The sequence below is a fragment of the Hemibagrus wyckioides genome, linkage group LG13 (assembly GCF_019097595.1).
Source record: "Hemibagrus wyckioides isolate EC202008001 linkage group LG13, SWU_Hwy_1.0, whole genome shotgun sequence".
Lineage (NCBI taxonomy): Eukaryota > Metazoa > Chordata > Actinopteri > Siluriformes > Bagridae > Hemibagrus > Hemibagrus wyckioides.
Window position 1 is genome coordinate 10,746,951 of NC_080722.1, and position 22,548 is coordinate 10,769,498.

General features: G+C 37.3%; 1 protein-coding gene across 2 annotated transcripts in view; it reads left to right on the top strand.

The window, feature by feature from the left end:
- The first annotated feature begins 206 nt into the window (after nucleotides 1-206).
- LOC131364158 (cadherin-10) overlaps nucleotides 207-22,548 on the top strand; it is a 39,328-nt gene continuing 16,986 nt past the window's right edge. The window contains exons 1-4 of one of the 2 annotated variants that reach the window (XM_058407276.1): nucleotides 207-402; nucleotides 6,425-6,763; nucleotides 17,179-17,473; nucleotides 20,125-20,244. In XM_058407276.1, the coding sequence (XP_058263259.1) occupies nucleotides 6,566-6,763; nucleotides 17,179-17,473; nucleotides 20,125-20,244 (613 nt within the window). In that variant the 5' untranslated portion in view covers nucleotides 207-402; nucleotides 6,425-6,565. Of the gene's footprint in view, nucleotides 403-485; nucleotides 680-6,424; nucleotides 6,764-17,178; nucleotides 17,474-20,124; nucleotides 20,245-22,548 lie in introns of those variants that run through there. The other variant, XM_058407275.1, reaches the window with a different exon arrangement.

Here is a 22,548-nt window from a genome sequence, read left to right on the forward strand (position 1 = left end):
ATAAATGTAGATGGATATTACAAAGAAAGAAAAAACAATTGAATAAATATAAAAGTAGAAAAAAATCAATCATGCACATGCATTTGGAAAGAAACAAATAAAAAAAGAACCAAAGACAACAGAGGGAAACATATTTGAAAGAGAAAACAGCATGTCAGTATTGTAGCCGTACGCTCTCTCTCTCTCTCTCTCTCTCTCTCTCTCTCTCTTTCTCATACACAGTCTCTTTCACACTCACACACCCTGGCTCCCATCCACGCATCTCCACTCGCAGACTGCACTCGAGCTTGGCGTGTAAGTGCAGGAAAGGTGACAGAGCAGGCAGTGCTTCGCTTTGCTAAAGAGGGACAGAGCAGCATGACTGCTAACGCGTATATCAGCAACGGAGCATGAACACTAAAGGTAAAACCTCTCTCACTCTCCCTCCCAGCCTTGCTCTCTCTCTCTCTCTCTCTCTCCCACTCTCTCTCACTCCATCCCTTTCTCTCAGACAGATGAAAGGAGCGCACTGAAAGAGTGCAGTCATGTACGTAATTTCTCTTGCTGAATCTAAAGGTTATTATTAAGACATGTGCGCTTCACCCCATGACTTACACTGCTGCCGTGGATGTATCTGACTGTAAGCCAGTTAAAATCTGTGAATAAAGTTAGCCAGAGAAGGATTCGAAGCTGCAAGAATGTAAGTGGATTTTTTTTTCTTCTCTTTTCTTTAACATTTGTAGGATATTAAAGAAGGGTTTTCACATGGGAAGAATATAATACAATGATTATATAATATGAATGAATACTACTTTGTGCATCAGTGCTTGTTTATAGCTGTAGAGTCACTTTTCGGTATATCATGTGTGGAGTTTGAAAAAGGCTGGTACCCTCAGCAGTGCAAGTTATATTGTTTATTTATTTCTTATTTTTGTTTTTGTTTTTGTTTTTTTTCTAGGAAAAAAATAAAAACAGTTATGAATTCAGTTATAATGCTTCACATTAGTGGACATTTGCATCAGCTTAGTGCATGGAGAGTCTGCTGCTGATTTCTTAGTAGTTCAGCACTGTAAAAATACAGGCTCATCAAAGACAGCAAAGAAGAGAGGGAAATGCAAATTCCTGCTTTGAAGCGCTTTGGATTCCTTTAAATCCAGTCAGATCTTTAAATAGCCTGTCATGAACTGATAAGAGGAATTGTACATGCTTTGATATTGTTCTCTAGGAATCATTCTTATAGGAATTCTCCAATTACACAAATGCTTTTGCGTGATTCCACTAAGCCGCTTATTACTGTGAACTGTCATCTGTCCACTCTTTCACTGCCTGGCTTCAGGTCACATCGTAAAAACTTGATGTCCACAAAAATGAGTATGGATGACAAAAAACATCTATCTATCTATCTATCTATCTATCTATCTATCTATCTATCTATCTATCTATCTATCTATCTATCTATCTATCTATCTATCTAGATTAAGTGATAGATATATGCAACATGATATACACTGCAGAACAAATAAACAACACACAGAATACAGAACAGAATGAGGCAACAGTGACTAAAAGGGGGGGAAAACAGTATAAGGAAAAAATAAATAAATAATAAATAAATAAGTTTTACATGAAGTAGATATTTTCGATTTTTTTTTTACCTACTGGAATTCTTGTAATCTGTGCTCACCGTAATGATTTCTGGAGACATGTAAAGTGTTTCTATTTGTTGTTTGTTTGTTAGTTTTTGCTTATTGTACTGCCTCGTTTATGTGTTCGCATTAGATACGAATGTGCAACACTCACGACAGCTGAAGCTAATAACATCTAATAATATACAAAAATTTAATGAGATGTGAGCTTTTAATTACACGTGACCTTTAAGCCTAAACCTGGATGGACATTCGATTTTTTTTTAGCAAATGTTTCGCAGTCAGTTACGAAATTTGACTATAAGGAATCCTGCATAGAATTCTTTAAAGATTTTTTTTTTCCTGTACCTGTTAGTGCAGGATTACTAACTTTTTTTCTTTTTCAAGTGTCATTTTGGAAAATATTTTCTGTGAATACACAGCAGGTATTAAACTGAAGATGAAGATTTCACTATTATTGGCAAGCTATTTACAGCATACAGAGTATCCTAATGAATGTCTCCTCAATGCAATACAGTCAATATTTGAATAGAATAAAAAACAGCAGAGAGAGAGAGAGAGAGAGAGAGAGAGAGAGAGAAGGGCAGAGAAGAGAGGCAGAGAAGAGAGGCAGAGAAGAGAGCGAGGAACATTGCCATAATTGTGCTGCATTCTTTGAGAGATGGTGAGCTCCACCAAGTGGTCGAGATTTTAAGTTACTTCACGAAAATACGGTCTAAGCAAGAGAACCTCATGTCATTTTTAAATCATGATGATATTACACTATCAATTTACAATCAATTTATGGTTGAAATAAAAAATTGTAATGGCTATCTCTAGCTGTTATGTCTGATGGAATTGCTGCTTTTCATTGCAGCATCATTCTCCTCGTAGATATCCATGAAGTTTGTCTTAAAGACTTATGATGGTGTTTCAAGCTTTGTATCATATAGAATGAATTGCTCATCCAGCATGCTATACCAGCATGCATTTCCCCTCTTTTTTCCTTTCTATTCCATTTTGCAATCACTACAAGATCCCATCACAGCTTCAAATCCATTTTCCATCCTCCGTTTGTTAGACGTCAAGGTCATAGGGAAGGAGAAAAGGAAACAAAAAAAAGAAAGAAGAAAAAAAAAAAAACTTTCCTCCAAAGACATTGTGTAAAATGAATGTACTGACACAGACAGTGTTACCCCATATATGCGTACAACCATCCATCAGCACAGCACCAGGCGTGGAGAGGGCTAGCCCAGATTCCCTAAATGATCCATGTCTGAGGCAGCCCTCCGGGGCAAAGCAAAGAGAGAAAGAAAAGGAGAGAGGGAAAGGAATAACTGGCACAACACAGGGTTGAGCAAACGAGGCTGTGCTGGACTATGGGAAATGTATTCCCAGTAGGCACCGCTGCTCCAGACTGATTTTTATAAGTCTCTGGAGAAATAGATCACTGCCTTGCAGACAGGACTACAGCAATTACAAAGACAGAGTCTCACTAGCCAGGGCACAGACGCTCTACTGACCTGACTTACTACTACCACTCTCTCTGTCTCTCTCTCTCTCTCTCTCTTTCTCTCTGTCTGTGTGTGTGTGTTTTCTCATATTAGTCCTTGCAGTGATGTTTAGTGTTCCACAATAATACATAAAGCCCTGTTGCTTATACAGCCAGTTTGTCTGTTTCAAAGCACCAATGCACTTAAGCACAGTGCACTTAAATACTTAAATATTTTACAAAAACTTTTAAAAATTACAAAGCAGTGAGCTTTGAAAGCATGTCTTCACACACACACACACACACACTTGTACACCTACCATTTAATGACAAGTAAGGCTGTGGGGCTTTATATCAGAGTATTTGCCTTTCCCTATTCCTTTTTTTTTCTCTTTTTTATATTAAGCTACTGTAAATCCTCCTACACCGATGCCTTTCTTCATAAACAACATTTTAATATGCTGCCGACTCTTAATACAATAATCAAGTTGAGATAATTAAATGAAAGCGCTGAACATCTGGCAAGGATTTTTTCCCCTCTTTTGTGAGCCCATTCGCCCCCCTTGGCATGGGGCAGCAAGAAGAATTTTAAAAAGATGTGCTGTTTTAATGCTTAATAGGCATACTGCATCAAAGATTAATATCCAGAATGCTATTAAAACCCAAGGACAGCCTTGAATGTTAATTAGAAAATGCAATCACAATAATCACCATAGTTTAATAGCCACAAACGGTTTTAGTAAGATTCCAAGGATGCACTTGTCATCACTCTAGAACAGCTCAACTCTGAGTGTGGAGGCCAGTGAAAGGGAAAAAAAGAAACCCTTTATCAGCTTATAGCTTATTGGCGCCCTCTAAGTCAGCCACCACCACATAATCTCCTATCTGGACCCTTCCACAAACCACATCCATAACACTTTCTCAGCAGGACTGGTTCACAATGACTGCATACATGTGCAATCCACAGTATGATAGCTCGACATTACCATGCTGCAATAAGCAAAACTTCATCATGTCAAGGAAAATGATTGGAAACTTTTGATTATTACATAATTTACTCTACAATGATTATATCGTCTTATCCGTTAGAATCTGATGAATGCAATTTATGGGCATTTTTGCCATCAGGTTTCTCAGTTGCAGAGCTCAGGCCTCAACACTCAGAAACATAGACACAGAAAGACATACACTTTCCAAACATTGTGGCAGCCTCATATTAAATGAATATGTCAAAATGTCCAGAAAAAAATAATTCATACATCTAAAAATGATGTGAAGTGTTTAGTGTCTATGTATTTTCACTGCTTCTAAATGTATTTTCTGAAGCGCATGTGAAGTGTGAATCTGCCATCTTACTCAAAACACAGAAAAGATGCACACGCACTAGCTTTACTCACACGCGCTAGCTCTGTATCTTTTATTGTGTGTAAAGATGCCAGAGACTTCAGTTGGTCGTAAGGAGGAGAGCGATGCATAGTGCTCAAGAAAAAATAGAGATAGATAAATGGATATTTATTCTGGTACTGAGAGTGCACCTAAATCATATCTAACATATGAATAAACTAATAATACTTTACTGTCTTCAATTTCAGTGGTTATTCAAGTATTATTAACAACTGCAAGTAACTTTGCATGCCATTCAAAATTATGTATTGAATTTTTAATAGATAATCAAATTGTCCCTGAGCTACGAAAGGAGAAGACATTCCCAGTTTGCACCAACATGAATTCAAGGAGAGACAATGTCAATGGAAAATAGTTATGCCTCACACTAATCATATAATTACACTAATCATCATTTCCAGATCACAGAGAATCTTATTATATCTAATCTAATTATACATTTGCATAGAAGTGCATGGTATGTTTTTATTATTAAAAACATATTAAATGATATATAACCTATAGTGTGTGTGTAGCCCAGAATATATGGATATATTTACATTTTAAATTCTTCTTATTATATGCATTGATTTGGAATTAAATAATTAAATGTGAATTTCCGTACAGAACAAGACGTGTGTAAAGGTGTAAGAATTTACTAATAGATTTTATTTACTCCCAAAGTGCCAATTTCATAGCATTTCTGTCAGATGTAACATTATAGACTTTAAACAAACCCCAATACATTAGCTTTACAATGATGTGTGTATATATTTCCCCACTATAAGAATGTTACCAATGTAATCTGACCTACATGACCAGCACATTTTAGAAGCATGTAGACTGACTCCACACTTTCAGTTTATAATTCTACACTACCATATAACAACTCAGCCTATATCGTGATGTTTAATTCATAAAGACTGCTACAGAGGTGCTGAATGTAAACGTTTTCCCCAGCTCTCTGACCCTGAGATACACAAACCACACGTCTGATGCCCACGGAGGCCTTCCCATGCTGGGCCTGCATGAATTCATTACCAACATTAGTAAAGACAGTGATTCTAGAAATTACAGCAGTCGAAACACTTTTAAACTATCTTTTGAATAATGTCCAGTTTCATCTGTATCTCATTAATTAAATTATTTCATTCATGCTCACAAGATAATGTGCTTTTACAAGTACTATTTTAGTAACATCAGAAAGGACCATAATTCTAATTTGTTCATTGAAATAAAGAGGCATATATGCTTTGTTCTTTCATATGCCTCCAATGACATTGTGTCGTTTTATTCTCCTTTTCTTTCCCATGTAGATTCAGATCGTTGAACAAGAACGACATAATATTATGAATTCGCTGCTGATTTGCTTGTGATCCCCCCAGAGACACAGTGGGGTAATAAATGCCCATCAGGCTAGCATGACACTTTGGCCTTCTACGTTTTCCTTGAAAACTGGCTTGCACGGAATGAAGGAAGAACGATTTATTAGGATTAAGTTCCAAAAGCCCATAAATTATGCATGCGCTCCCTAAATTACCATTCAGCAGTGCTCTTGGGGCACACTGTGCTTCAGTGAGTCATTGTGGGTTTAGCTAAGCAGCCTGCTCTGTTTATTGTGTACCATAGACTTGTATGTCATCAGAACTTTGAGCATATCACTGCAGTTCACCCTAGATTTTTTGATCTACAGATGTGTGACGTCAGCTTTTGGAGTAAATAAATGTTTTTGAAACATGTTTTAAATGTTTTAAAATATGTTTTTGTAGCATTTGTCATTCCTTGTTTTTAATGTATTTGTAACTTTATTTTACTTTCTACTGATTAATCTGCTGCCAACTTCAAGCTTTTCAATTGCTTTTATCTCAGGGATTAAAAAAAAAAAAAAAAACAACCCATGATGCATAATTTTGTGCCTCATCAATCTTCTTTTGCCTTCTTCCAGGCCTTTACAAGAGAGGAGAAAAGGAGACTGAGGATAGGATGTCCCATTCTGTTGTGATTTGCATTCAGCTGTATCTCCCAAACAACACTCAAACCGCTAATTGATTCCTTATCAAGGACTCTCCAGGAGCGATTGGATACAATGATAACTAATCAGCTCACTTTGCTCCTGCTGTTGTCCATCCTGGAGTGGAGCTCAGCCTTGCTCCGCCCGGTGCCTGGATTTAGCACAGCTGATAGGGATGGACGGACACTTCACCGTTCTAAGCGTGGATGGATGTGGAATAGTTTCTTTCTCTTGGAGGAGTGGACCGGAAGTGGAAAGCAATATGTGGGCAAGGTAAGTTTGGAGATCAATCATTAATGGAAGCCAAATGCAAGATGTACGATGCCACTAAATGCTAATATCAGATAATGAATTGTTACCCATACACCAACATGTTCAAGCTATGGAGAAAAAAACAAACAACTAAATGCTTGACATAAAATAGCAGCAAAACACAATAACATTTTAGAGAACTATCATAACTTCCTGTCTTCCCTCTGCAGAGAGGTGAGCAGGAGAAAGCTATAAACATCATTACATCAAACTAAAGCACCATAATAATAAAACTCATATGTACAAAATATCCCAATCCATTTTAGATTTTCCATTATGACCAAAACCCTTGAATACACTTGCAACACAGTATGAAAGTCAATGCCATTCTATAATGTAACTTCACAGTATTTCACAGCTACAGAAAGGTGCGGTGAGCAGTACTCTGATAAAAATCACAATAGTGTAAGTGTTCTTCTCAGCCTGCATGGCATCAGATCAGAGTGAAGTGCTTGTCAAGCCACCGGCGTAAGCGCCAAGCTCCGAGACGACCATAATTTAGAAAGCAGCAGTTACAGTCCTGGGGGGGGAGGAGAGAAATGAGGGCGACTGTCGGCAGCCAATTTTCTGTTGAGGAAGCTTGCTTTCATCACTCCCTTCATCTTGCCCAAGTAAACAAGTGTCATGAGCAGGGGTTTGAGGCAGAGAAGGGACTTGAGTCTGTGAGCGCCAACAGATAGCATCTTGTCCTTTCACATCTATGAAGTGTGAATCAAGTGATCATTGGGTAGCAGACCCAAGCTTGTGAGAAAGTAAAGTGAGAAATAATGAATGGCAGTGATAAAGAAAACATTAAATCATAAAACATGGTAGAAGAAAGAGATGATCTCATCCATAGCATCATTGTCTGGATGTGTTGAAGCAGTAAAGCAGTGCTGACTAGAACAAGTTCATCAGTAGAGGTAGTGTTATACTAATCAGTGGCCTGGCCTTCTTCCCAGTATTTGGATGCTTCTTTTTGTGCTGCTCTCTCTCTCTCTCTCTCTCTCTCTCTCTCTCTCTCACTCTTAGTGTGTCTTTGGAATTATAACAATCACACGGGGCTGGCCCTATTCCTGTTGACTGTCTGATCACATTCCCAAGGAAAGTACTAGAAAAGCAAAAGAATTCCATAAGTATTAAAATTAAAAATATGGTTAAGGAAAAATGTTTGAAAGATGATTCTAAGCAGGTGTTTTACCATTAATCCCATCAATTTCCATCAGTGCTTGGTAGTAAATCTGTGTCAGAGCCTCTGTGCTGACCAATGAATAGGCACTTAAAAGCCCAGCAAGAACCCATCAGAGCCATTGATGGTCTTTCTTATAAAGATAATTCACCAGCCATTGCCGGGTTCTGTGGGAGGCCATGTTTATTTATGGCCAATGGAGCCTCCTTTCATATTTAAATCATAACAGTGGCTTTATTCAGACATGGTCTCATGCTTGCAAAATCAAAGAAATGTGCACGACTCAATTTGTATTGGAGATTGGAGAGGAGAGGTTAAGGTTAAGATCTTCTTACTTTTTCTTATTTAATTCAAATTCCGCTCATATTGCATGACAACATTTTCCAGCCTTTATTGAAATTTTAATTTCAATTAAAATACTAATTCAAACATATATTTGCAATAGCATGTATTGCAAATGAGTGTATAATTTTGAAACATCATTTGAATTCAGTTGCAAAATCTGTTTGCATTTGTGTGCACAACAGTGACCTAATTAAAATGCAAATGCTATCATTTCATTTTGAATTTCCAGTATTGCCTTTTTTTCTTTTTACATGTTTCATTTTGGGCCCAAAAAGCCTTTGCAGTACTGCCAGAACTTGTTTCTGAACCGATTGAAAGCATCTATAGAGAATAGTCACGTTTGTTGGTATTGGCTTGGTTTTTTTTTTATAATATGTGGTTTCATTGATGAAGCTTTATCTAAATAGTTCCATATATCTGATATCTTCAAAGAGATCTTACTGTTCCCTGCTCTTTCCTACCCATTGCCCTAGCCTTTCCTGTGTGACAGCTACTTTTTGTAGCCTGTAGCCTGCACTTGTTGATACACTTCCTCCACCATGAAAATGCAGCATTGGACTGGATTAGCCTTGCATCAGTGTAGCTTGTTGGTTCATAGACCAAGACCTCCCATCATCTGCTGCATTAAGTTGGCCAACAATGTTTATTTGTCCTGGAGTGTCACCTTTGCTTGCTGGATGCCTGGATGATGGTATTCACATCCTCCCAGTTGACAAAGAAGGGAGGATGTGGATACCATGGAAGCTATCGTAAATCTCTGTCTGAATTATCTCCAGCCATACTTTTGTACACGTATAATTTATTATTAGATAGAAAATTGGTAGGACTAGGATACCCCTGCTGTAGAGCCCAGTGGTGCCTGAGACACCTGGTGAGACCTAGCCATCTTCTTATAGAAGAAGAAATTTTCATTTACAGTCTGTCAATCTTTGTGTTTGAAGCCTCATAAAGAGTTAGAGTCCACATGAGCCTGAATTGCATCATACCAAAATACTAGACTATTGATGGGCTTCTTGCCCACCCCTGGATGTGGTTCATGGCCAATTTGTAAACGTTGCTCTGACAGCTTTCCTTTTTGATGATAGAAATACTTCTGGACTTGCTTGGTTTGATCTTCATTCCAGGCAGTTTGATATTTTCCTGAAGCTTTCTTAGGAGCCACTGGTGCATGCCCTCGTTGTAGTGAATTTTGTCAGGTCATCTATTTAAATTCTAATGGGAGGAAGCCTTAAACTGTACTTTATCTTCTCTAATTAAGCAACCACCCACCATGAAGATCTTATAATTACCTCCACTGCCATTGTGAAGACAAGTAGGGAGATGTTTCAGCCTGCCATGATTCTCACTTCCAAATGCTGCCATATTGTGGTTTAGTCTAGTGTCATCACACATAGCTGGACACCATGAAAATAGTCCTGGGTTTGTGATGGTCTCAAACACCAATGCAAAGAAATGCACCCCAGAGGAAGTTGAAGGGAACTTAGCCAAAGGCATTGGCAAGATCCAGAAACACCACATGGAAGTCTTTTCCATCTCTTTTGGCAGCCTGGATCTGATGCCAGATCATGGCTGAATGTTCCAGGCACATGGAAAATCATGGATATCTTTATAGAGATAAATAAAGAGATTTCTTTCCAGGTAGTCCAACAGCTTGTGTGCCACCATGCGAAAGAATATTTTGTCTTCAACACTGTACAATCTGATCTGGTGGAACTGACTGAGGTCAACATAATCCTTCTTCATTGCTTTTTGGATGCCTTTTGCTCTGTTCCATGATGTCAGGTTTTTCTGTTTCTGCCATATCAACCTCATCTACCTCTTGGATACTTGTAATATGCCTGGTGTATTTTTGGCCCTCTACTTTGCCCTAGAGATTATGCAGAGTTTATCCTGGTAAATGGTTTGTTCTACTTCCCTCCTGGGAGGGCTAATGTCTAGTTAATATTTTGCTTAGTGAATTGGTGGCCTGTCAGGTGGGCTGTCAGAAAAAGACTTTCCCAGGTGATCTCCAAGGTCTGCCTTTAGGACTGAAAGTTTCCCAGACTTTTTTTTTTCTTTGTCAGTAGGTCTTTTACCAGTTTTAAAGGATCTTAGTATATACTAAGCCTTGCCTGCTCTTTCATCCTGTGCTTTTCTCTCAGGTTCTCAGCTCTTCTTAGTGTTGTGAACCTAACCTTCATGTCATATTGCAAAAGGTTAATGCCCTCCTTCTTCTCCTCTGTGGCATTTCTACACTGCTTTTTCAGCTGCCTTTATGCTCTGACCAGCCATTCTATTTCCTGCTACCCCCTGGACTTTCTCTGTTGTTCCAAAACATTCAACTCCATAGTTGTATATCAGTTCTCCCATCATCTCCAACTTCTTTAAGGTAGTTCCCCCAAGTGTCTCCAAGATGTGTCAGAGGTCAGTATTGATTCTAGCCACAGAAACTATATGGTGATTTCATCACTTCCTCTGAAATGTGTACAGTTTGACTAACAGTGTTGAAAATACAAATGCAAATAATATTGAATAGACATTTGATTTATTTTATTAGCTGAGGACACGAAAGTAACCCCAAATGAAAGGACTGCTAAAACCATTTTTTCAATATGACTGAATCATACAAATCTAGACCAATTTTCGAAAATGAAATGTTGAATGGACATTTTAATTGCATTTTAATCTGGGCAGCCAAAGTACAATGTTGTGCACAAAAAAATGCATATTTGCACCTGAATATGAATTCTGTTTCAAATTATGCATGCTGATGAGGAAAATACATGCTTGAAGTTTAATTTTCCTATTAGCATTTGAATATAAATAAAAATAAAAAGACAACCTTTATTCATAGACCAGAATAATCAATCTTTTTTTAAAAATCATACAATGCTCTCAGCACTCCAAAGCAACGCATCATCCATTATCATTTCTTTTCAGATGTTTATTAAGCACAGAACTCAGATAAATCAATGTCAAATGGCCATTTAAAACCCAGATGAATAAAACTCAATATTCATAAGTATCCTGCTGCTACCTTAGGAATTTGGTCATCTACTTAATGAGCTAACACTTTAATATCCCTCAATCTACTGGAGGTAAGCACAGATATTGAGGTCAACACAAAGTACACAGAAACATTAACACACGTTTTACGACACAGAGGAACAACAAATCTGCAGTACATTTTATACTTGGTACTGGATTGTCATTAGTTAGTACAAGTACATAAGTCGTCAGATCCTAGTGAGTAGCTGAAGTGCTAGAACCTGGCATGCAGTTGGCCTCCTTTTGTGGCTGTAGTTTGATGCAAGGGCAGTAGCTCACACGCTGTTCCATCAGCACTATTGATGTGAACAAAATCCTATTAACCTCCCCAAGCCCTGTGATTCACTGGGTAAGTAAACAAGCTCATACTCTTCAGTCTTTCCTTTGCCCTCATTCGGCTTCTCCTTACCAGCCCTTTCCTGTTCCTCCACACTTGACTTCTCTAGAGTCAGTTAGGAAAAGACCAATCCCCTAAGATTCTGCTAAACAGAATTAACAATGATTGATTGCACTAATTATGGTGAGTGAAAGAGTGCAAGGGATTGTTAACTGTATGCAAACAGAGAGAGTGTGAAGATTGCTAAAGCTTGCTAAGTGTGGATTATGAACTTGTTGGCATGAGGCAATCGCGCTAGCTGCCCTACAGCAAAACACGGTCTTGCTGTCAATGAAACAACACTATTCATTCACTGGAGAATCATCTTACTACCAAATGGTAGTATTAGATGCATTTCTAAAGAAGTTAAGTTTTTCTAACATTATAGTGCAGGCTACATCAATTTTAACCTCTAAATTTTAAGACTTTATTGACTGGTGCTAATAATAATACTGTAAAAATGTTTTTTCCGATAGCTCATGTCTAAAAACTCTACAGCAGAGGAAGATGTGTTTCTTTACTGCTTTACTGACAAACCAACAAGCACACTTCCATCTGCATATATATACTCCTTCTCTACTCATGCGTTCACGACACCTGTTACTACTCATTAGCTAATTGTGTGGTTGATGATACATGATTTAGGTAAACAATTGTACACAAGTTAATGGAGTCACTTGAGCTTCATTGCTGTGATTATAAAAATGTCATAGCAATACAATTATACACATCAGACTACACAACCACCTGGAAGGATTTGTCAATTACAAACACAGCAAAAATGTTGATGTCTACTTTAGGATAAATCATATGCATGGTCCTATATATTATACCACCTAAAAAAAGTAAAATACTGAGTCACTAAGGACTGCAGATTATTCTGTATTCACTGAAAGCAATCCCACAGACATTCTGCCAGACGATTTTGTACACACTTTTACAGACAATTTTTCAAGGTGTGAAAGCTATCTGAACGTGTGTGCTGTTTGTCCCTATCCACTTAAATACCACATCAGTATTCTGGACAAGACAGGGAAGGTAATTGTCAATGTTCATGTATTTTTTCAACACTTTCCAACAAGGTGTTCTGCATAAGATGAAACACACTGTGAAAATGCTGTGAGTGAGTTTTCATAGGGGTAAAATTACTGTATGTATGGACTGAGAAAGAATATGTATAATTTTGTAAAAAATAAATAAACAAATAAATAAATAAATAACAAAAAAAAAGAAAGAAAGAAAGAAAGAAAGAAGAGAAGCCACAGATGGAGAGGAAGCTGTTGCAAATTAGGTTTGTTGACAACAAGAAAGACAGAAATGAATTCTACTGCATATGTGTATACATATATTGGGCATTCATTGCCCTTTACAGATTTAACAAAGGCTATCTGTTCATGTTGCCAATCTCACAAAGACTGCAGTGTCAAGCAAAAAGGACACTACTCTGTGCCAAAAAGTTTTCACAGAGCAAATGAATTTCCAATCAGTATTCCTTGCCATGCCTTGCTTTCACCATGGTGTCTCTGAAATGTGAAGAGGGAGTTAAAATGTGGAAAAAATCTGCATGGCCAAAACATATTCATGATATTTTTCATGAATCACTATAAACTGCCACTGTGTGGCTAGGGGATATTTTATTCTGAAATGTATTTTAATTTGTCCCTAAAGCCCACGAAGAGTCCTTTTTCTGGCCAGTAATTAGGACACCCTGTGTGTTCCTCTGAGGCTATGGAGAGCAGCTGAATGAAAAACATTGGCTACATTGTGGAAAAGAAACATCTGGAGAATTGTTATTCAGAAGCATTAGAAATGAAAAATACAAAGGGGATTGCAATCAATTAGTCTTGTTACTAACTGCTGTAATGGTACATGTTCAGGTTGGCGTGTATGAGACTGGGCATAGCCAACAGTCATTTTAGTGCATTAGTCCATAAAAATGAAAAATGACCAACAGTAGTACAGAGAAAATTCAATTAACTAGCCATAGTTGTTTATGTAATTGTAGAGAGCATACATGGACTCTAGCTTTTAAGCATCAGTAGGTTTTAGGGGCTAAAACTTTACTTAATAATTAAACTGCATGGCTTTTACTATTTTGATCCTTTCAGCATATACTATGACTATACTGATACACCAAAGCATGAAAAATCTGTGCTTACTGCAAAGAAGAACTTATTTTATGTATATATCCCATAAGCCATTGCAGTCTGGTGTCTGTCAAATGCCAATTATCCTACGCTCATGTGTGTTTGTGTGTTGATTTCGTGCTGTCATCAGCTTTTGTTGTGTGTCTTTGTCGTAGATGGTGACAAATGAGAGAGCTAGGCTTGATTGTAGGATTTTTCCGCACAGGACACTAATTTCAGGGCTGTCAGGGGATTTTATTCAAAAACTATGATGAAAATGGGATCTGCATTAATATAGAAGCTCCTCCTTATTAAAACCCACATTAGTGCTCTTTCCCTGATTCTCTAATACCTTATTGTAATATGTTGTTTGTTGTCAAAGGTACCCTTTAACAGAACTTTTTTTTTTTCATATTGTAATTGCAGTGGAGGTTTTCACTCTTCCTTGGTGTGGTGGTGGTGGTAGGGAAAGTGTGTGCATTATTTAAAGGTGTACAATAAAAAAAAATCATCTATTTGTTAAAGCCTTAGAGTTTTTTTTTTTTTTTTTTTTTTTTTTTTATTTGTGAACTTTCCATGGACAGAATGCAGTAGGTCCAAGATGACATTATTTCTTATTATTAAAGAATAGTTGTTTTGAGGTATTGAGGTTTGTATTAAACCCAAGGGATCAGACAAACAGGCTAAAACTCAATTATAAATGTAATAACTTTGATAATGGAAGGTTGTTATTTCCACACCTGTAACTAAATTAAAATTCATTTACCCTCTGGCTATGCTTCATAGACCCTTGGGGGACTCTGGACTCCTTTTCTGAGAGCCACGACTACTGTTAAGCCAGTGCAGGTTTGAGTACTAACTGTGTCATTTGCAGTTCATAGGTGTTTTCAGGCATGTAACTGTAAAATGAAGGTTTATTTAATCATCATTACTCATTACTTACATTATAATTTATCTTCGGTTCATCCCACATCACTTGTTACTTGTGTCCCTAGTAGTGTTCTCTAAATAACTAGAAAATCTGAAGTTATTAATATCTTTGTCGGCTTGTATTCTGTGATGCTGTCTCTTGCTGTCTCCCTGTCACTCAGAAGAACATACATGGACCCATGAGGAAGTGTGCATAAAATTTCATTAATGCATGCATCTATGTGTGAATGTATTACTGCCTCATCCCTCATACCTCCCAACCGCATCCCAACCATTTTCCCAACTTCATGACAGTTTCATTATTGTTTGTTTACGCATAAGATGCTTTTGTCTTAAAATAAAAAAAAAAGAAGCCGAAAGAGGTTAATTACCAATTCTGCCCATTGAGATATCACAACCTAGCTGCTGGAAATGCACATCAAACAATGTAATATGTGTAGGTGTTTGTGTGTGTGTGTGTGTGTGCGTACATGTGTGTATGCTTGTGTAACACTTGCTACTGCTGTAGAATACCATACTGACTTTAGATTGCTATACATACATACGTACATGTATACATACATTAAATGAGATTAGACATGGGAAAATCTGACCTTTTATATAAAGCAGTTAACATGATCAATATGACAAATTTGAGATGACAGTGATATTTGTTATTAAAAACAAACAAACAAAAAAAACAACAAATAATTAAATAAAAGAAAACACACATTCACACACAAACCAGCCAGTTGCAGATGAAGAGAGTGCATACATTTGCTAACAATTGTGCATGGTTTAATGGACAGCTAATGTAATTGCGTGATTTGAAACAGTGATATCATGTGGTGACACAATCCCTAAATGGAAGCATGAGCCACTCAAATTAGCCTATCGGCATCCTGATGTGGTTGCAGACAAAGAGAAAAAGGAGCACCCAATTATAGCCTGCAGTCAGCTGTAATTACTCTAATCATGAAACTGTGGCTTCCAATGTTCCTTACACTACTAACATAATACAGGCAATGTTCCTTTTTCCTTATAGTACAGTACCCGATTTTTAAAAAATGTTGAGGACAAACAGGACATAACAGTGTTGTCTAATGATCTTGGTACAGATCGCTTCTTTCTGACAGGACGTGTGTAGTTCCAGTCAAGTCCTCTTCAGGTAGCATCTTCAATCAGGATAAGAAGCATCGCAATCAGTTTGAGAGGTAGCCAGTGCACAACTACTCCTGTTGCTAAGAGACAGGTGCAAAAAAAAGTTTTCCTTGGCAGAAATGAGTTTTTGTGTTCTAGTCAGATGGTTTTGAGTTCACATGTGAATGCTCTTGTCAACCGAAAATTGGCATGTATATTGTATAGAATGCAGAGTCATATTCGTTGGACCCCTGGGGCTGATTCCTTGCACGTCTATTCCTGACGTCTATTTTTGCCTCTGTCCTTTTTGTGCTGACTTTGCATGTTCTCCCTGTGCTTTTCTCAGGGTTCTCTGGTTTTCTCCACCATTCTATAGAGATTGACATCACTAAATTGTCTGTAATGTGTAAATGGGTGTGTGAATTATACCTTGCAATGGGTTGGCACCTAGTCCACCCCACCTTGTGCCCTGAGTCACTTGCATTAGGTTCCAGGTTCCCTACAGCCCAGTGTTGGATAATCTGTACAGAAAATGGAGCAGTCCCTGACAATATAAGTTATTAATATATATGTTTATATTTGCTAGTATTCCTCAGTATTTTTGAATTCTCCATTCTGATTGGTCCAAAAGTACTGATTAATTTTCCATAACAATGGCTCTGACAGTATATTTTTTTCATATAAAAGTTTATATAAAATATATATTAAGTTTTATATAAATGTGCTTTTCTAATCCTTATCACTTCTATACCAACTTACACAGGGAATTGTACAGCAGACACTCCACATAAGCAGATTAAAAATCTGTGCATAAGTGTTGATATGGTGAATTTTTCTGTGAGGAGTTGTTTATTTAACATTGTTGGTAGGATTTTCAAGTGTCAGCATTTTGTGATCGCCAGAGGTAAGGCTGTTACTACGTTTCCAAACACAAGAAAGTCTTAGGAAAAGAGGGCTTTGCAATTCCCACCTTACACTGGACTGCTTCACACCACCATGATAGTGAATTTTATCCTACCGCAGCATGCCCTGCCATGTTTTATTCCTTGCATAATATCAATTTCTTGAAGAAAAAAAAACTCTGATGCTATCAGCACACAAGGCCTTTAGGTTATTCAGTATATAATCACCAGATTACATGGTACTGGATAATGATACTGGATACTGGATAAAGGATAATTTTGTAGAAAAAAAATTGAAAAAGTTCCACAAACAAAATAAGTAGACAAAAGGAACAATTTTCTACTAAGGCACGAATTTAACACCTTTTTTTCTTTGTTTTTAGCTACATTCTGATATGGACACAGAGGACGGTTCTGTGAAATACGTCCTCACCGGAGATGGAGCAGGCACAATTTTTGAGATTGATGAAAACTCTGGCGATATCCATGCCACCAGAAGATTAGACAGAGAGGAGAAGTCCTCATACACACTCAGTGCTAAAGCAGTCAACAAATCATCTGGACATGTCCTGGAGAGGGCCTCAGAATTCATCATCAAAATCCATGACATCAATGATAACGAGCCAAAATTCAGTAAGGACACTTATGTGGCCAGCGTACCTGAGATGTCCAACGTTGGTAAGTTCCAGCATTAATTTATTGTGACACACTTGTGCAACAGCAACTAGAGAGTTCTGGCTGTTTTGTAATATGACTTTTTTTTTTTGCTGATTCTGGCACTGTCTGCTTCAGAGGTTTCTGTGATCTACTTAAAGTGAAGTACATCTTATTCAACAAGAAGTAATGCCTCAACGGCCCTATTGAATTCAAACATCAGCTATCCCCTGTGCTTATTGGATTTCACTTTTGAATTAAGGTGCCTTTATAAACAGACCTTAAAGCGTGCAAAATAAAATTGCATGGCTACAATAAAACTTCCACATAATCACATTGCTCATAGACTTTTGACTTCTTAAAACTGTAATTCTCAAAAGAAAAAAAAAATGGTATGTGTCGCTTTGGAAGCCCATGAAACATCTCTAACACATGTTGTCGTTGAATTAACTGATACAACGTTCACTGATGAGTGCTGGAATTTGTAGGTCTAATTATATTTAATTCTCTGGACAATTAAATGTTGTCATTAAAAGGTATGATGAACATTCAACCTTAGATAATTAAAAGTAAATTGCTTCATCCCATTTTAATTAATCCTATTATCATCAATGATTTTTACACCTATTAAGACAAACAGACTGAATAAATGGAGATGAATGCACCAAAGCAAGTGGAAATCCATTACTCGTTCTGAAGCACTAAATTAGCCCGTGGCTTTATCTCAAATAAATCAAAGCTCATTTGCAGATGAGACAAAGCATGCCAGACTGTTTTGATTAGAAGTTTAAGGTTAGGATAACATAGTCATTGTTGATATTAATGATATCATGGCTGACAAACAAATCTGCACTCAAGAAAATTAATCTAAGTGAAATGAGTCATGGCAGGTTTGTGACAGTACATGGATTTGCTATTTACATCTTCTTAAACTTACTGAGCTGCATAAATTGAAGGCTTAATCTGTAGCAATATGTGCAAATTGCGGAGAGATAAATATATTTATATTGCAATGCATAACTTTTATTTGTTAAAGTGAACACTTAATGAAACTTTTATATACATTTTCTTTTAATAATCAGAATAAAATATGCAGAGTTCCATGATGTGGTATAACATCACTCTATCTTACTTTTTTATTATCTGCAAAACCTGACTTTTATGTAATGGGTCACATATAGTAGAAGTTAGAGTTAAAAGCAGCACTCTTAATGGATCTTTCTTCGGCTTCCTGGGGCTCTTGCACTTGAAATCCTAAGACTCTCTTCCAACAAGCCCACGCTCTCCCTTTCATTTGTCTATTTCTCCATGGGCTTTGGAGTTACATCATACACAGCAACTCTAAATGGGACACTGCACTCATAAGCCAACTCGTTTTCCTCCTCCTCTTATCCCTCTCCATGCAGAGAGGATTCAAACGCACAGCATGTGTCGAGTCAAGAGGTCATGGGTGGCACTTGCGTTTAAGCCGAACAAACTGGCCATGTGTTGTGAACGTGCTCTCTGTTAATCAGGCCTGGCCATCCGTGAAGAGTGAGCCTCTGCTCGCTCCATGTTTTCCCAGCAGCATCAGAGAGCGACAGATGTTTTTGAGTTCATTAGTATTCTCCAAGCTGGGCTGAACGTGAACACCACTCAATGGAGGTCTTAAAGATGCCAAGGACAACATGGATGGGTGGGAGACACCATGTGCACACCTTTCGAAGCAAGATGGAAGAGTTGGGTCACCTTTAAAATTCATTTAAAAGTGGGAAAAAATGTTTGCAATACATGAACACAGAGAAAGGCAGAGTAACTAATGCAGAGACTATTTGGATGATTATGATGAGTATTAATTATCACATTAAAACAAATCTTGTTATTATTATTATTATTATTATTATTATTATTACTATTATTTAACAAAGAAAAGTTTTTTTCATATTCATTTTTAATAAAATAACAAAATTATCACTGGGTCACATAAAATGAGACAGCTGTATTTCAAGGTAGAATTTGCATTTATTTTATTATTATTATTATTATTAGCATTTTGTCATTCTTATTATAATAGATAAAACATTCCTTTAAAGCATTTGTACTACCTTGAAAGGGGAAAGGGACTCTAAAAATGTCATCCTACCATAAATTGAGATAGCCTACTTTTGGATTAATTAGGCTAATTATAATTCTTTGAGCAGATCAGACTGTGTTACTCTGGTTTCATGATCCCTAGCTAGAGAGAGCGAGAGCATGAAAAAGGATGGGATGACCCAGTAGTACTAGACGGATGGAATTTTGGCTATCAAAGAAAAGTTCATCACATATTAGTACTGAGGTAATTATAAGATTATGATTTAGATATTAAGCACCATGAGATAAGCTGATCAGGGATAAAAGAGCACATGATCTAGCAGTGCCTGGCCTTCATCACTGGTCACACTGGGGGGTGCACACACATTTACATGTTTTAATTACAACTCAAAGGGTGTGCACATGCCAGCGTAGCGTCACCAGGATGTGGTTTTATGGAGAAGGGCTTTGTTCCTCTTCCTCTTCTTCTCCTTAATATTATTAGTCATAGTATTTGTGGTAGTATACATTATCTTCTGATATAAAATTGGATATGACGATCTGCTGTGTGAAGTATTTCAACAAATTCCTGTTTCACTGATTTTCCCCTCCACTTTTTTCAGGCGCATTTGTGATGAGAGTAACTGCTACTGATGCGGATGATGAATCGTATGGAAACAGTGCCAAGCTTGTGTACAGTATACTACAGGGCCAGCCATACTTCTCTGTTGAACCTGAAACTGGTAAATACATCACAAGTCAGGATGTTAATAAGTAATTTTCTTAACATCCATTTGTCTTTTTTTTTCCTATTTCATAAAATCCCTTTCCCATTCCCCAGTATACCAGCTGCAAATATTTCTGTTCTCTACATGGAATCAGTTGTAATACTCACTTGCACAGCACTGGCCTTTCATCCCTTGAGCTTGTGCTGTGATGTTAGGCGGTCATGCTACTCAGAGCATTTTCTGACTAAGTGAACAAGTTATTCTGGGTCACTGTATTGAAAGCAGTGTGGTACAGCTATGGGCTAATGCAGCTGTATGAGAAATCCAATTTGAGCATTGCACTGCGTAGTTGCATTCTGCCTTTTATAGCCCATTTAGATGCTTGGAATGCAGAATGTTTACCTATTCACCAAACCATTCCCCGATGTCTTAACTGGACATAACTATACCTGAACACAGAGCTACAGACAGGCTGTCTGCTGTTGAGAAACATAATCGCATATTAAAATATATGAGCACAATTCAATGCAACAAACATGACATTCCTATTACTCGAGTTACTTCAATCTACTTGTGATGCACCTAATATGTTTGATGGATGATCTGTTTTATTCAATCAAGTTTCATTCTAAGCCAATATGCTTTCTATATAAATTAAAGTGAACTAATTAGGCCAGACTAAAAGTTCTACAGTGTTGTTATGAAACAAAGTGTCATAGTTATTATATAAATGTCCATGAGCTGCTGTGGTAATTTGGCCAGGGCAAACAACGTATTTTAATATTAGAAGATAATTTAATTTCAGAAGACTATTAATCACATTTACAGTTCAGTAGAGCCTTTGAAAGTGCTTTAATTGAACATAATTAAACCCAGATACATTTAAGTGGGTATGTCAAATATACATCAAAACTTATTCTGTAAGCTAGTGTATGATAATATTATTTTATTAGGACATTTAATAAGAATGTGTAGGCTAGTTAAAGCCCTTTTAATTAATGCGGTTGTTCACTAATGTTAACAGATAACCGAATTTGAATGGAATAATATTTTATTGAATTAATAGATACCGAAATGTGTTACACTACTGTTGTATTTTTTACGTCAGAAGCTATCAACATGCTTTCCTCCCACCTCCAGAGTCGGGCGTTCGATTCCCACCTCCTTCAGATTTCCTCCAGATACCCAGTCCAATCTAACCTGGTACTCCCCCAGGCCAAAGACATGTTCTGTAGTCTTATTGGCATGTCTAAATTATCTGTAGTGTGTGTGAAGCAGTGTGTAACTGTGTGTGCAGTTGTGCCCTGTGATGGGTTGGCACCCCTTCCTGGGTGTCTCCTGCCTTGTGCCATGGGACCCTCAGGTTCCAGGCTCCCAGAAATCCTCTGGTATTCTGTGGCAAGCAAAAAATCTACTTAAAAACAAATTGAAATGATTAACAAAGAAACAAGAAAAGAAAATGGTGAAACCTGAAAAGCAACCTTATGATGCTAAGTCTTTTTAGGAGTCTTATCACATCTGGGACTCCAACTTATAACATCTTGATGTGGCATTTGACTCTTCTTTTCAAAAATGCTCCAGATATATCAAATTCTAGCACTTTTCCTCTCAATGTCAATAGCCCTCTTCTTATCATTCTACAGGTTTTCAAAAAGATTTAGATCTTCATTTTTTTCTTTTGCATCAGAACAACAACAGTGACAACAACAATGGTGTGCAGACATTTTTATATCCACTCTCTGTATCATCTTAGCTTTTTATATTCACATAGTTAATAATCCTTTATTGTATTATTTATTTTATGCTATTTGGCTCAGTTATGCATTACAATTATGTGTTTGCTCTACACTACACACCGCTAACAAGCTATCTAATTTACTTCATGTTGGATAGTGGTGGTAGTTTGGCCAAAAAAGTGAAAGTGATCCATAAGCATATTCTGGGAACTGCTTCAAAAGAAAAAAAAAAAGGATAAATTATTTACTTACTAAAAGAATAAACACAAAGGGAAATGGCAATCACAGCTCCTGCTTTACAGATCTAGTGCCGATCTAGCCTACAACAGCTGTTGAAAAAAGCACAGTGTGAATGTACAGTACTGTAATTCATTCATTCCTTCACTCTTCTTGAGTAACTGTTTCTTCTTGGTCAGGGTCGCAGTGACCCAGAGGCAATTCAAGCATCACTGGGCACAAGATGGGAATTCACCCCAGATGGGAATGCCAGTTCATCACAGAACACCATGCGCACACATTCACACATAGGGACAACTAAGTATAGCCAATCTGCCTAGCTGCATGTGTCTGGGCAGTGGGAGGA